This window comes from Phragmites australis, chromosome 3, assembly GCF_958298935.1.
Source record: "Phragmites australis chromosome 3, lpPhrAust1.1, whole genome shotgun sequence".
Classification (NCBI taxonomy): domain Eukaryota; kingdom Viridiplantae; phylum Streptophyta; class Magnoliopsida; order Poales; family Poaceae; genus Phragmites; species Phragmites australis.
Window position 1 is genome coordinate 5,291,468 of NC_084923.1, and position 16,175 is coordinate 5,307,642.

Genomic DNA, 16,175 nt, shown 5'->3' on the forward strand with positions numbered 1-16,175 from the left:
GATGTTAGGGCTAATGATCCAGTTAATTAAGATGTAATTAAGTTTAACATTTGGTACTAGAGCCACCTTAACCCTAATCAGATCCAATTAGACCTAATTAGATTAGCTTATGTTCGGATGATGCCTTTCTATGATCAATTAGTCCATATTAGGTTTGGTTCAATTGAAATTAGTTGTTAATCATGTGTTTTCAAGGTCAATTTGGCTCAGATCCTTATATTTATGTTCTATTTATGACTTTATGCTTATGGTTGTTGCGATCCGACCAATGCTTGATCATAATTGATGCATATTAGACTCAATTGACCATGTTTAGTTCAAATTGGCCTCAGTTTAGAACTTATTAATCATGTTTTAGTCATGTTTATGCACATATGTGTGTTTTGAGGGCTCGGATGGGATTAATCCGGCTCGGGTTTAGTATATAGAAGGAGGAGATTAACAAATTTCGCAAAACCCTCATTTTTCCCCTCCTTCTCATAACCCTAATCCCACTTTTCCCTAATTTTGAAACCCTAAATCCCCAAATCAAGCCCCAAAATTGTGCCCCAACTCAAGAACCCTAGAACAAGTAGAAAAGAAGGGGAGGACTTACGTTTTGTTGGCGCATCTCGTCGCTGTCACATCCGCCAGAGCCTCTTGTGCTTCTTCTCCGGCGGGATGTCCTTTCTTTTTCCTCGGTTGCGCATGGTTTCTCCGGTCGTGACCTCCTCACGCCATCATCATCTTCTTGCGCACATTGTAGATCTGCCAGAGCAAGTCTCCTCTCCTCTCTGCCACACGCACACGTTGCCTTTACGTAACCACCTAAGATTGGCTCAATGGAGACGCACGCAACAATCGCAGCATGCTCCGGTGAGCCAACCCATGGCGGCGGCGTTTCTTCTCGCTCCTCTCTCTCTCTCTCTCTCTCTCTCTCTCTCTCTCTCTCTCTCTCTCTCTCTCGCCGCTCTCTCTCTTTCGGCGCTAACAAAATGGGGGTGGGCGAAATGATGTTAGGTTTAGGGTTTCTGGTCGGCGTGACGTTTTTGTTCGGATGAAATCGTTGGAGAGCTGTCGGATCACGATGAACGCTGAGATCGCACGGGCTCGGGTGGCTGCGTCGACGCCGCGCTACTGGGCCAGGTCAGCGCGCGTGTGTCACGTGTGCTGATTGGTTGAATAGGTCGGTTGGGCCGTTTCCTTTAAGACTTTGGGTTTTTACATTTATTTAGAATTTTCAGTGGTTATCTAATGCTTTTATTCATTTATGCACTGGATTATAGCCCAAAATTAATGATGATTAATTTAAAAAATTGTGATTAATTCTCTGGACGAATTGGAACCAACAGGAAGATTTTTTTGGAGAATTTTAAGGTCATTTTATGTAGGTTCATAATTACACTCTAACCAAAGTTGACTGTAATTATGTATCATTTTCTGTGTTCATTCAAATTCTTTTTCGTTTTCTACCCAACGGTGATGCAGATTAGAGTTTTAATTTTTGCATGATTTTAATCAGACCAACGTAGGGTTATTTTCATGCAAATTATTTCTTATGATAATTTTCTAATATGGCTCAATTTTTCTCTCCATCTCTTAACACTTCCTCTGTTGCCGTCACAATTGATGGCATAGAGCAACTTACGGGGAATAACTTTTCTGCTTGAAAGCTAAGGTGACTTTTGTCCTTGGCGTTTTGGACCTTGACTATTCACTCAGGGTTGACGCTTCCACTACTCCCGCCATTACCGTTGAGAATTATGATGAATTAAAGAAAATTTATGATGCACTTTCTGAGAAGTGAGAGTGGTCCAACCACATGTTACTTATGATAACGAGGAACTCGATATTAGATGCTATAAGGGGAGAAATTCCAAACTCAGAAAAGGCTAAGACGTACTTGGCATTTGTGGAGAAGCAATTCAAAAGCACTTCCAAGGTTTATGCCAGTACACTGATTCAGAAGCTCCTCAACACTAAGTACAATTATGGATCCAACGACATAAGAGAACACATGATGATGATGACAGATATAGCTGCCAAACTAAAAGGCATGGACATGAAAATTTCTGAGGGTTTTCTCGTCCACTTCATTATGACCTCTCCCTCCTGAGTTTACTCCTTTTAAGATAAATTACAACACTCAGAAGGAGAAGTGGAGCACGAGTGACTTGATCGTGATGTGCGCCCAAGAGGAAGAGAGGGTGAGGGTTGAGAAGAAAGACTTTGTGAATCAAGTTAGCAGCCCCAACAATAAAAGAAAATTTCAAGGGGATTTCAAGTCTAAGAAGAAGTTGCATTTTGTTGCTAAGCACGATAAGACAGCACAGAGAGCGCCCAAGGCACCTGCTCCTTCTGCTCTTACCTCTCAAGAACCTAAGGATGACAGATGCCACTTCTGCCACAAGAAGGACCACTACCAGAAAGATTGTGTTGGTTTCCTGAAGTGGCTCGCAAAGAAGGGTAATGATTTAATAACATTCATTGATGAATCTCTTTATGCTGATTTCTTCCTTAATTCCTGATGGATTGACTTAGGTACTACTGTGTATATTACCAACTCATTACAGGGATTCTTTACCCTGAGAACATTAGGAAAGGGGAGCAAAGTCTTAGAGTGGTCAATAAAGAAAGCTAAAGTTGAAGCTGTCAGATCCCTTCTATTAGTTCTTGATAGTGGGTTCACTCTTAAATTGAATAATGTAGTTTATGTTCCTTCCATGAGGAGGAATCTCATTATAGTTTCGATGCTAGAAAATGATGGTTTGTATTGTAATTTTGGAGACAATAAGTGCATTCTTAAGTTTAATTCAGATGTTATTGGTCTTGCCATCTGACAAGACAAACCTTATATGCTTTCTCTTAATGAATCCTCTGTGTCTATGAATGTCTATGATGTAAGCCATAAGAGAAAGAGAAGTACAATTAATGAGACTTCTTCAAAACTGTGGTATTGTCATTTAGGTCATATTTTGAGGGGGGGAATGAAGTATCTCATTAAGGAAGAGATTCTTCAACCCTTAGACTTCTCTGACTCCGACCACTACACAGATTACATTAAAGGAAAATACGTTAAGCAAATAAAGAAAGGGGTTATCCGGAGCATAGGATTATTAGAATTAATTCACATATATATCTACGGTCCTTTTCCTGTGACATTAGTTGATGGTTTTGATTCATTCATTACTTTCACTGATGATTTCTCCTGTTACGGTTATATCTACTCCATTAAAGTTCAATATGAGTTTCTCGATAAATTCAAGATATTTAAGGCTGAGATAGAAAATCAGCACAACATAAAGATTAAAGTAGTGAGATCAGATCACGGGGGATAGTATTATAGGAGACATGCCCCTTACGGGCAAATCCCTGGTCCTTTTGTCATATTCCTTTTGGAAAATGGCATAGTAGCCCAATATTATACACCTTGTGAACCTCAGCAGAACGGGGTAGCTAAGAGACGCAACCGCACGCTCATGGATATGGTGCAAAGTATGCTCAACTATCCTAGTTTACCAGTTGGACTATAGATGGAGGCATTGAAGACAGCCGCACACATTCTTAATAAGGTTCCTAGTAAATCAGTTCCAAAACCACCTTACAAATTATGGACTGGGAGAAAGCCCTCTTTGAAGTATTTGTGTGTGTAGGGTTGTGCAGTTGAAGCTAAAGTCTTTAATTCACATATTAGGAAATTAGATCCTAAGACAGTTAGTTATCACTTTATTGGATATCCCGAAAGATAGAAGGGGTATCGTTTTTACTGTCCAGATATGATCACTAAGTTCATAGAAATAAGACATGTTGTATTTCTTGAGAACGGGGATCTGGAGCATAGGGAAGTTGATCTCGAGAAAAAACGGGTTTATATTCCTACATCGTTGATCCAAGAGTCCTATATCCCTGTGCCCTAGGTGGATGCACCTTCAATAGAAACTAATGTCAGTGCACCCCTGTTGAGGTCACTGAAATTACTAACGATACATCTAACGATGAATCTCAGCAGTCCCCTACAATACCTAGTCATGGTCTAGCAGTGCCTAATGAACCTATTAGGATATCACAGCGTGACAGGAGACCTGCCATCTCGAACGATTACGTTATCTACATAAATGAGGATGTTAATAACATAGGGAAGGCAGAAGATCTCAACTCATATAAAGAGGCTATGATGAGTGAGCATTCGCATGAGTAGTTTAATATTATGAAAAACGAATTAAAGTCTATGAGCGATAATGATGTACGAGACCTAATAGAAATCCTTAACAAAGCCAAAACAGTATGTTGTAAATGGGTCTATAAAACAAAACATGACTCTAAGGCGAACATCAAAAGGTTTAAAGCGAGGCTCGTAGTTAAAGGCTTCTCGCAAAGAGAAGAGATTGACTATAATGAAACTTTCTCTCCTGTATCAAGTAAAGATTTCTCCAGAATAATTATGACGCTTGTAGCGCATTATGATTTAAAGCTGCATTAGATGGACGTAAAGACGACATTTCTTAGTGGTGACTTGGAAGAAAATATTTACATGGTTCAACCAAAAGGTTTTGTCATGGAAGACAAAGGAACATTTAGGATATCGCCTTAAGAAATCAATTTATGGTCTAAAATAAGTGTCTAGGCAGTGGTATCTCTAAGTTATGATAAAGTCATTAGAAATTTGGGCTTTAAAGAAAATGAAGTTGATAATTGTATTTATGTAAAGTTTAAAGGGAAAATTCACCATTTTAGTCCTTTATGTGAATGATATCTTATTGGCCAGCAGCGATAAGGATATGCTGTTTGAGACCAAGAGATTTTTGTCCTCTAATTTCGATATGAAGGATCTCGGTGAAGCTTTTTATGTTCTTGGTATTGAGATTCATTGAGATCGGTCTAAAGGACTATTAAGTTTGTCTCAAAAGGTATATATTGACAGAGTACCGAATAAATACAATATGCATAAGTACTCTGTTACGCCTGCTCCTATTGTTAAGGCCGATAAGTTTGGGATATTTCAATGTCTGAGGAACCAATACGAAGCTGATCAGATGAAGTCGCTTCCTTATGCTTTAGCTATCGGAAGCATTATGTATGCTCAGGTATATACGCATCCTAACTTAGCTTTCGTGACTGGGATGTTTGGCAGATATTAGTCAAATTCAGGACCGGACCATTGAAAAACCGTTAAAAAAGTTCTTCACTATTTACAAGACATTAAGAATTACATGCTTATATTTAAAATTTGATAACCTTGAAGTTATTGGTTATTAAGATCAAACTTTGTGGGGTGTATGGATATAAAAAATTCATATCAGGTTATATCTTCATCCTTGTTGAAGGAGCTATCTCGCAGAAAAGCTCCAAACAGACACTTATGGTATCGTCAACGATGCAAGCTGAGTTTGTAGTATGTTATGAGGCTAACGGGCAGGCTATATGGCTAAAGAATTTTATCTCGAGATTAAGAGTGGTAGATAGTATTTCAAAGCCACTTACGTTGTACTGCGATAATCAATCCGTTGTTTTCTATACGAGTAACAACAAGTCGAGTGGTGCTACTGAACACGTCGACATTAAATACCATGTTGTGAAAGATAGAATCCAAGATCAAACAATAAGTGTCAAGCATATACGTACTAAGTCAATACTTGTAGATCTGCTCACTAAAGACTTACCACCCCACATCTTTCGTGATCATATTGTCGACATGGGATTATTGAAAAGCGTATGATTCTGGATAAGAGAACCATAATGCAAACCAACTCCCAATAGAAATAACAAACTTCCATTTCGAGATGGAGTGGTATACTATAGGTATTAGTGGTATTTAATTAGACGCTGTGTATTTTGCCTTGGTGTGTTATTTCATTGAAAGTGGACTTATGATACTAGTCTTACGATTAAGGAGGGAGAATGTTGGAATTGATCTCGACCTTATACATTGACGTGATCCCTAACGTGACTAAGAAAGAGGAGGAATCTGTTCCCTCTCCAGCGCTCTGATCAAGAGCTCCAACCAACAAATGGTTACGATCCTACCTTGTGCTGCGCTATAAAAAGCCAAAAATGAGGGAGTCCCGTGAAACATGCAATCGCAATTCCCACGTCTGACTAGACCTCCCCCACATCTTCTAATCCGATCATAAGAAAACGTAGAGAACAAGGTGAAGGTCGCCGCCGCTGTGACTTCATCGAGGTGCTTCACCACACCAGCGTCCACTACATAGACGGTCTGCACGGCTACACCGACGCATCTCCTCCTCACTGATCAACTCTAGATGATATCTTCGAATGTCGGTATGTACACATTATTCCACAATTAAAGTGATATTTGATGTTAGGGCTAATGATCCAATTAATTAAGATGTAAAGTTCAACACAGTATAGTTGTTAAGGTTCAGTACCAGGCCATGTCAGTTACAAGGATATACCAACCAGCCATCAAATTGTACATCTTGGTAAAGTCGAATCATCCTGACTTTTTTTGCTGTGCAGCTGCAGCTCAGAAGCAAATAGGAAGTGAACAGTCATTTTCGCTCGAAGTTGACATTTCGGCACTTGCCGGTTCAAGACGCGGGCCACACGATTTCGTGTGGTCACTGGTCAGACGTCAGAGGCTGAGATCCTTGTAACGTCCAATTCCTCCAGCATTTTCCTGAATCAGCCCTACTAGTACAGATTATTAAGTCCTGAAGTATTCCCAAGGGCCAAACAAACTTGTTAGGCTTAGCTACCCGATACTCATATTCTTTTCGTACTCCTCTGTTGAGTACTGTAATCGGTTTCAATACTTGTCTTAGGCAACGACGCATGCTCAACAAAATATGCTGCCGTCTCATTTATCTGCTGATTACTTATAGTAGGATTAGGACTTGATGATAATGCTCTCAAGTTGCAGGAATGCAGAACTGGAACAGCTTGCACGCGACCACTAGTAAAACCCAAATTTTTGTAACACGTCGCCGTAAACTCCTCGTGCCTTCCACTAAACCCCAAAGCTGGACCAGATCAGCAATGGGGAGGGTAGGAATCCTTCGCGTTCCCCCTCCCGAGCCGAAACCATCGGCGTTCGGCCAGCAGCTGAAGTGTGACTCGGCACGTCGCAAACGTGCGGGGATGACGCTGCGTACGCCGCCCGTAAAAATTCGAGGGCCGGCCGGGTCAACCTGTCGACCACGCGCGGGAGAGGCGGCCGAAGCCGAGCTTGGCGTACGCGGTTGACGCAGCGGCTCGTTTTCGGGCGCGCACGAAGCAGCCAAGCCACGGAGGCGTCAGACCGACCCGACGGCCCATCGGCCGCGACGCCGACTCCGCACCGGCTCCTCTTCGTGCCGTCGCTGCCTCGGGCCGAGCCGGGGCTGGGTTGGGAGCTGCGGCTGCCCCTACTCCTCCACCTCGTCGTGTTCGGTGTCAGTGCGAACGCCGCTCGTTGTTCGGTTGGTTCGGCCGCCGGGCCCGAGGTGTCAGGCAGCGGCGGTTAGCGGCAGTTGGGCGTCCCCCCCCCCCCCGCCCCACCCCGCTCCTGCTGCCTCGTCTCCTTTTTATTCCGTCCGCCTTGCAGAGAGCAACCCCGCTTTGGCTGCTCCTCCACGTCTTCCCGCACCGAAAGGTACTGCTCCTCTCTTCCCCCCTCCCTCTTCCTTCCCACCACCTGTTCGATGCGAAAAGGCCGCTTGCTGTCTTCATATGTGCTGCGTGCGTTCGTGCTGTTAATTCGATGCGGCGCTCCTCCTCCTGCGATGACAGAGAGAGCATGTTGTTGCTCGGTATGTTTTAACTACTAGTTCTTCAAGTTAGGCAGTTCCTTCTTTCTGCAGCGTTCTGGTCCTTGATCCTGAGCAAGGGCCAAGAGCTATGCGGCATAGGCAAGCTGTTCAAGCGGCTGTTGTGGGGGTTTTCTGCTACTTTGTGTTGCTCTACGTTCACCAAGTGATGGACCTATCAGCTATCTACAAGGAGGTGCAAGTTAGTTTGGATTTTGATTTGTGTCTTTTCGGGGAAATGATAATTTGCCATCATGGTAAACTCAAGTTCAGATGGTTAACAAGGCGAGCAGGATTAATCAGTTGGTTTAGCTCTATGTCTTTTTTTGTTGTGGATGGTTTAGGTTGCTCTATTGGGCATTAATCTCATGTTCCTATACGTAAACTAATATACAAATGTGTCAAAAAAACTAATATAGGTGCTATTTTCAAGTCATTACAGAATTATCAAGGTTAAGGACCAAAGCAGTTCTCATCCCTTCCAACAATTTATGTTTCTTGGGTCGTTACATCTCTCATTTCCTGGCTTCTAAGCCAAGATACTCCTGTAGGGTGAAGGAATTGGGAAAGTTGGTGGCGTTCTGTGTAGTGTTCATGGTCATGGAGCTACAACTTTGCAAGAATTGGTTTTTTTGGTTGATGGGGTCTACTAATCGTTGCTGGAAAACTAAGAAACATTGATATGGTACCGTTTTTCTTTTCCTAATATTACTTTTCTCCTGTAAACAGAAAAACATATTTTATCATTTCTTTATTGGTATGCTTATGTTGTCAATAAATTTTGATAGTTGTGCAAAAGGACATTGTTTGGTGTTGAACAGCGTCATTATTGAGTGCTTTCTTCTCGTCTGTTTGCATGTTATGTTCTTATATCTCATTCATCTTCTCTAATTTCATTTCCAATAGTTCATTGGCTTCTTTATGTGGTCTTGTCAGGCTCGTTTTTAAGGAAGAGATTACTGCGATGTAGGTTAAATATCAATTTTCAACTTATTCTTTGTTTCTGCCTGGCTACCATCAGGAAACCATTTCCCTAATGTAACTATTAATTTACCATCCACTTATATTGTACTCAGTTACCCCTTCTACTTTAAACATGGTCGAGGCAACATCGTGACGTATGTGGATGATAACACATGTACAATTAACTTACCGTTACCTCTTCCTTTAGATAAAATAAACAAGCTGGCTTGAAGAATATGGCATCTCTTACTCCAGGGATACTATTAAAGGTTCTAAAAAATATTAATTCAGATGTGAAAGTATGTGGAGATCACCGATCCATTCTCCTCCAAGTTATTAGCATAGTCCCTGCAATTACTGGTTCGGAACTTTGGCCAGACCATGGTTTCTTCATAAAAGTTTCAGATTCATCACACTCGACATATGTTTCTTTGTCAAAGGAGGACAATGAACTCATCTTATCAAACAAACTACATCTTGGACAGTTTATATATGTTGAAAAGGTTCAATCTAGTATCCCTGTTCCAGTTCTTGTTGGGGTCCGACCAGTTCCAGGGAGGAACCCATGCATTGGAAACCCAAAGGATTTGATGCAAATGTCAACTCCCTCTGGGGTTTTGGAAGCACTGGATCAACAACGAAAGACTTCCAAGTCATCTGAATTGTCTGAAAGTGAGAAGGAAAATTTACAGAGAAAGGTAGTTATCAAAGAGCAGAAGGCTGTTGTTGCTTCCCGTTACATGCTTGGGGTATCAAGCAACAATGGAAAATTTACCAATCTGAACTCCAGCATTGATAGCAACAAAAGTAATGGAGGCAGTAGCATATGTGAATCAAATCAAAAGTCTGTTGCTCCAAAAGTCAGACAAGAGGCAAAACATCAGGTATGCTTTGGTTTAATTGAAGCGAAATGTTATTAACAAAAAAACTATGTCCTAATCAGCCACACTGATTCTTGATGACTACTTTGCTACTGGTATTGCAGGAACAGTTAAATACTATATCTCCTAATCATGCTAAGTTGGTTTCCACAAAGCAAGAAATTAATAAGGACACCCGCAAGAATAGGGGTCCTTCACCTAGTCAGAATTGTTCTGCTGTCGTGAAGAAGCAAATGCCAAAGGACAACAAAAAGGAATCTGTAACCGAAAGAAGATCACCACCAAAGCTTTATAGTTCTCCACCATCACCATCGCCAGTGAGAACTTCACCAACAAAGCTCAGTCTGCCAGCAAAGCAGAATGGTATCTCCAGTCCAGTTCCTTCTGTGTCTACTGTCAAAAGAAGAGTTACAGAAACAATCTCCTGGGACTCCCTTCCGACAAGCCTAATCAAATCAGGAAAGGTATAACTTATCATTCGGTAATTTTAGGCACGTATCAAGTATGAGTTTCTCCAGACTGGAATATGTGTGTTGTTTTATGTTTATTTTGCTCATGTATGAATTTGAAACCATTATTTTGAACCAATCATTGTATATGCAGAAAGACAGTCTAGTTATTAGCTAACCTTCACTGAATTGTTCTAAGCCGTTTGGATATTCATTTATTTTGTGTGAATAGGCTGTTGTCAAGAGGAAGAATATTGCTCTTATAGTAGCAGCTGAGGCTCAGAGGGAGGCTGCAGCAGCTGCAGCTCTTATTAAAGGCCTTGGGTAAGTAGGTTTATAGCTCAGATATTTCTTATTTATAGCTTTGTCTCCATTTTACTGACCATAACAGCCAGATTAGTTGTATAAGTTGGCAAAGACACATTCCAAATTGATGAATTATATGAATTGCAAACTTCGACCTCATTTTTTAGTTTGTTGTCCAATACAAGGTACCAATTGGTAGTAAATTTTATTTTGTAATGTCAGCGTTGTAGATTCTATAAGCTGTCCTAAATGGTATTTAGTTTTCTTTTTTTAAGGCCTGGATTTTTTTATATGCTTAGTTGAGAGGTTTGCGTGATATTCCAAAAGCACCTTTTCACTACAGCTCACTGAAACCTACTCAAATTAGAAACCAAACACTTACTGAACATATTAACTGAACAAAATATTAAAAATCATGGTTTTGGCATGAAATAGGTTTTGCCTCTGATATTGTAGTGCATCCCAGGATCTTGATCTCTTATGGTAATAAGTACATGCTTCACTCTAGCTTGTGACCTTGAAGAATTAATCAAATCTTGTGTGTGTGCTTTTACAGAGTTTTTGCTGAGATAAGGGGGTCTTCTGAGGTGGATCCACATGCTGCAATTACCAAGTTTTTTCAGCTACACCGACTCATCATTCAGCAAAGTGTTGTGTGGAAAGCTTACTCACCGGAATCTAGCAAAGAATCTCGATCAGAGAAGGAAAAGTCGTCAAGGAAAGCTTCTGTGTCTCAGAACAAAGCTGCTCCAAGCAATACAGCAAAGAATTCCGACGATGCTCAGACAAGTGAAAAGATCGAATGGGCCAGAGATGATGGTTTCAAGGAGATCTGCAGGTCATGGATTACTCTAAAAAAAGAATCACAGTCATGGTTTCTGAGTTTCTTGGAGGATGCTCTTGAAACAGGATTCAAGTTTGAGGGTCAAGTTAAGAACACCAGAGAACGCGTGCATGGACAATCCAAGAGTGGAGATGGGAAAATTGCAGTCCGCTTGTCGCAACTGAAGGAGACAAGCAACTGGCTCGATCATTTGCAGAGCGAGGTGGATGGATCTACGGATGGTTTGGTTGAAACCATTGAGCAACTGAAGCAGAAGGTGTACAAATGCTTACTTGGAACGGTCGAAACCGCAGCTTCAGCACTCGAAAATAGAACTGGTTATTGTTGAAAGCTTTATCAGGGCAGGATGTTTTTTTTTCTTGGCTGTGATCCAACTGAAGTATTCTGTCACAACAGTACTGCAGCACACAAGATCCTGATGACATGGAGTGTGTCAGAGTGAAGAACCTAAGTTATTTCAGCTGTACAGATAGCATAGGAGTGAAAATGAAGAGGTGTAAATAGTCGGGTTGTTCGTTTAAGTTATAAATTAATTTATTCCTTTTGCGTTTCCTGATGTTTATTGTGAAATGGCAAATTGGCAATTCATGTTAATCCTCATATGCAGTCAATACAAATTGATGAGTATTGGCACTTTGCTTCAAATTGGAGAAACCCATTGGTCCCCTTGCGTTGGCCAACAATCAATTGGCGTGGAACATGTCAGGTTTCATGATTGTCTCTCTGTCCTTTAAACTTGAAAGTGTGATTGTGTGTATGCTTTGTATGGTGCGTGCAGTGCAAGGTTGAGAATTGGGAAATTGGGATGCTGAATTTTGAGTTCCATTCTTTCTTTTGAGATAAGGGTGGATAGGATATGGTGATCTATCTTTTTAAGATTTTTGGTTGAAGGATAGATATGATATGGCCATCCACTTTGATGAATATTCCTCATATATGCTTGATGTAGTGAGATGGTTTTTTTCTTTTTGGTTGGATGAAGCTATCCACCATGTCTAATCTTGATCATTAGTAAAATAGTTAGTGTTAATTAGTATATTATATTACTAATTAGTATTTAATATTATGATATTATGGTTAATAAGTTTTATTGTATGTTGATTAATGCACGATTATATCAGAGTATAATTAGTGATAATTATTATGCTTTGTTATTAATTAGTAATTAATATTGCAAGATTAACGCTGATAAGTGTTAGCGCCAACTGATTTGTGTATGATAAACTATTATTATTTGATATTAAGAGATATAATTTAGTTAATTATTCTCGTCACATTCGTCCTCATCACTCCAAACAAATACAAAATTAGCTCATCCTACCCACCTAATCAAACAGACAATTTTAATAGTCTTATCACTAAACAGAAATGATCATAACCCATCCAACATTATCCTTCAACCAAACACACCCTTACAAAAAGCAGCAAAGCAAACCAACAATCAACTAATATATCCACATCGCATTTGACAGAGCCAGACAGCACAACTGCATAACATACATCTGATGAAAGCTTGATACTACTAGAAGCAAAGTCTATCGTCCTTGTTGAGGCAAATCTATCGTGTTTTGCATGGTCGCACCCTGCATGAGCCCATGCTACAGTCAACCGGCAGATGGATGCAGGCATGCAGCATGTAAGCGGGAAGTTCCCATGGCTGACCGCCTCACTGCCAGGGCTCCTTCAGCGCTGGCCTCGCTGGCCCTGCGTGCATGCGATCCACAAAAGAAGACTTCAAATTGCTTAGAGCCTAGAAGTAATGATGCCGTGCACTCATCTAGCCAGACCAACTGCTTTATTTACAGCATCGACGCCGGAGCCGTCGGTGCGGTGCGGACGGGAAATGCAAGCATACTGCGCGCACCAGCGACCAGTGGAGGAAGTAGCTGTTCTAGTAAGAAACTGGAGTGAGTAGTTCACACTTAATGAATACTATATAAAATAGTTGAAATTCTGATATAAAACAAATCAAAGGCTACGCCGTACATTATCAGAATGACCATTAGTTGTTTGTGAAAAAAATAGATATATAATATGTTATAATAATTATATCATATAAACAGTAATATAAAGTCAGAAAACTGTAGCATGGTCTATCAAAAGAAAACCTAGTGCTAAAATTGTGTTGAGATAGTTGTGTAGGGGTGAGGGATGTGCCTCCTAGCTAAGAGTAGCTGAGTGTGTCATGTGAGGAGGCAACGAAAGAAGGTGTGGACATCAAAGGGCGTCTCGTGACATCCAAACCGGTCCAGGTGAGCTATAACCTCGTCATCGTCGTTGTTGGCAAAATTCGTGATCCCATGAGTCAAAGTCTGACAAACTCGGGATCTCTAACTACAGGCCTACACCGGTACATGGTTCAAGTTGTGAGGATAAAAGTGATAAAGATGCAATCATGCTCGGACAACATTATCTCCAATGTAGGAAGGATGTGGAGAAGCTGCACCACGCTTACTAGAAAAAACCTTCCTTTGCACAACTAACTGCACCTCTAAGCTTCAACTCATGATGTTGGGCATCAAGTTGGAACGTCTGTATTAGCCAGTTGTACACACCATTTTCATTTGCTTTAGTTATCTCTCTGAAAACCGATTGAAATCTAGACAGATCTGCCCCACCATAACCCTAAACAATTTCCTATTTGCCATAAAAATTTAAATTTTAGAAAACTAACTTGTCCGACATACTTGCCAAAAAAAACATTACATCTACCATTATTTCTATGTTAAAAAGATAATCATAGCTAGACTATGAATTTATCAATTTACATCTGATTTATAGAAAACTGCGACTACAAATCTACCTAATTCTATTTTAAAACTACACCAAATACTACGCTACTCATCAAATCCTAAGTTACGTGGCTAACCTACCAAATTATCAATTTACTTCTAACTATTAGGACTACAGAACTACACTAGTCTATAACTAATTTTAATCTTCATCTACACTTATCACTATGCTACACATCTAATTCTAGACCACATGACTAACTTACTAGGTTTAACACAAAACTAACATAAGTTTAAAATTTTACCGTAAAGACAGCATGGTGGCCTCCTCCTCTCATTCCCTTTCCTCTCATCTTGTCTCCTCTCTTTGCCTTCCTTTCTTTTTTTAATTAAAATGGGCATATAACCGATTTTTCAACATTATATGGAAAGCCCAGTCGTCTGACCATTGGACGATAGGCTCCTCACCCCCTTGCCGTCCCACTAGCGGGAGATTTATATAAAAATCACCCGTTGTTTAGACGACAGGGCCCACAGCAACACGACAGACAACTGTCGCCCAACGAACAAGAGATTTCCACTGTTCACCCGAACATGCCACTGTCACCCAACGAACGTGAGATCTTTAAATATCTTGCCCGACGGTTTGATGACTAGCCTTGCTGGCATCCGGCTAAGCAAAGCAGTGTCATAATAGCGCGCCATGACACAACATGTCATCCGATAACACGCGAAATAAAATTTTGCCTTACTGACGGGAGAAGAAAATTCTTCACCGTTTCTTTGGGAGATTTTTATTGCTTCTGGGCGACTAGAGGTTAGTTCTTTAAATTTTTGAAACGGGCGCCTAGTTCTGCAGATTAAAAGAAAAACATATAGAGAAAAAAAAATCCTGTCCTGCGCGGCAGCGGGCCGTCCGCTTGGAGGTGGTTGCCGAACGGAGGCCTGGGAGCGCGGGTGGCGCCCTTTGCTGCACAGTAGGGTGCCGCACGCTGGGCTTGGGCGAGCGGCGTCACGTCTGGAAGGCGGACCGGGCCGGCAGAGGATGGGCTTGCCTGTTGCGCACACGGGCAGGTCCACAAGAGCCCAGAACAAAGTCCTGTCCACACAGACCCGACCGTGTGACGTAGGCAGCAGAAAGAGCTAACCGTGCCGGTCACATGGGCAAACGCGTCCATTCCCATTTCCGGCAAGACCACCAGCCATGTGCGCGCGCGCGTATGACGATCGACGGTTTAGCCAGTTCAGTAGCAGCCAGAAACCGGCCAGCCTTGGACTCAACGGTGCACCTTGTTGACGCGCACATATACCCACCGTCGCCGAGGGCAAATCTATCTCTGACTAGACCACCGCCGTGACGGGCCGCCGCACTTTTTACCGGCACGGTCGCGCGGAAAGATCACCGCGTCGTGCTGCACCGATCCAACGGCGCCCCTGTCGCCGCCGAGCAATTGCCCTGCGCGTGTCCCGAAACTGGCGTCCGAGCCTGATGTGGCTACAAAACATGGCGTAGGGTCGGCAGCCGGTGCATGCACGCACGATCGATGAAGACGATCGACTCGGAAAAGAGACGAGATTTCATCTTTGCATTGACCCGCGTCATTCGGACATGCGAATCTTACCAGATGGGCAGCCGCATGCAGGTCTGTCCTGTTGATCGATGGCAACCTCACGACTAGGTTTTGGCGTGCACTCCCCCTAGGGAAGTTTCACTGGCGCAATGATACCAAGTACTTTTACCTTCAATTGAGCTCGTGACCTGCAAGTGATATGTGCACCGCAACAATGTGTGTGTGTGTGTATATATATATATATATATATACGTATATGCTACTACAGTCTCGTTTGGTAGAGCTCTGAAAGTTGATTCCGCGCTGGAATCGATCCTAGCGCTGCCAAACGAGTTGGTCGGGAAGTGATTTTGCGCGGGAACCACTTCCCGTTTTGTATAGCGAGGTGGGAGCTGAAAAAACTAGCTTTCACCTGATTCTCGATTGATTCTCCTTGATTTCAATATAATATTCTCTCAGGAATCACTTCCACCACTAGCATACCAAACGATTTTACAAATAGAATCACTTCCACCACAGAATCACTTCCACCCTACTTTCACCGTAAAATCAGAGCTCTACCAAACGACCCCTACATGCCCTAATATACGCTTCTGCTTTATTATACGGGTAAATATAGGTCAGTTAGCGAACATGAAGTGTTATATATATACCCACATGCCAAGTTTATTCTACGCCTAGACGTACTATAGTATACCACCG

At 41.8% G+C, this 16,175-nt stretch overlaps 1 protein-coding gene across 5 annotated transcripts; it reads left to right on the forward strand.

Annotated features, from left to right (window-relative positions):
* The first annotated feature begins 7,453 nt into the window (after positions 1 to 7,453).
* On the forward strand, positions 7,454 to 11,720 carry LOC133911741 (uncharacterized). Of its 5 annotated transcripts, none has more exons than XM_062354122.1 (6): positions 7,454 to 7,573; positions 8,279 to 8,412; positions 8,899 to 9,574; positions 9,676 to 10,035; positions 10,253 to 10,344; positions 10,883 to 11,720. In XM_062354122.1, exons 3-6 carry the CDS (start codon positions 8,927 to 8,929, stop codon positions 11,496 to 11,498), a joined length of 1,716 nt encoding a protein of 571 aa, XP_062210106.1. In that variant the 5' UTR covers positions 7,454 to 7,573; positions 8,279 to 8,412; positions 8,899 to 8,926; the 3' UTR covers positions 11,499 to 11,720. The 5 variants fall into 5 exon arrangements, with proteins under 5 accessions (XP_062210106.1, XP_062210109.1, XP_062210107.1 ...); XM_062354123.1 differs by having other exon boundaries at positions 7,487 to 7,573; positions 7,782 to 8,412; XM_062354124.1 differs by lacking the exon at positions 7,454 to 7,573 and adding an exon at positions 7,590 to 7,923.
* Positions 11,721 to 16,175: the final 4,455 nt, after the last annotated feature.

What these genes read in the sequence shown, in the direction of transcription:
- LOC133911741 (XM_062354122.1), top strand. Translation starts at nt 8,927, where the DNA reads ATGGCATCTCTTACTCCAGGGATACTATTAAAGGTTCTAAAAAATATT. An exon ending in GCCTAATCAAATCAGGAAAG is followed by an intron (nt 10,036 to 10,252) that starts GTATAACTTATC and finishes TTGTGTGAATAG; the next exon opens with GCTGTTGTCAAGAGGAAGAA. An exon ending in GCTCTTATTAAAGGCCTTGG is followed by an intron (nt 10,345 to 10,882) that starts GTAAGTAGGTTT and finishes GTGCTTTTACAG; the next exon opens with AGTTTTTGCTGAGATAAGGG.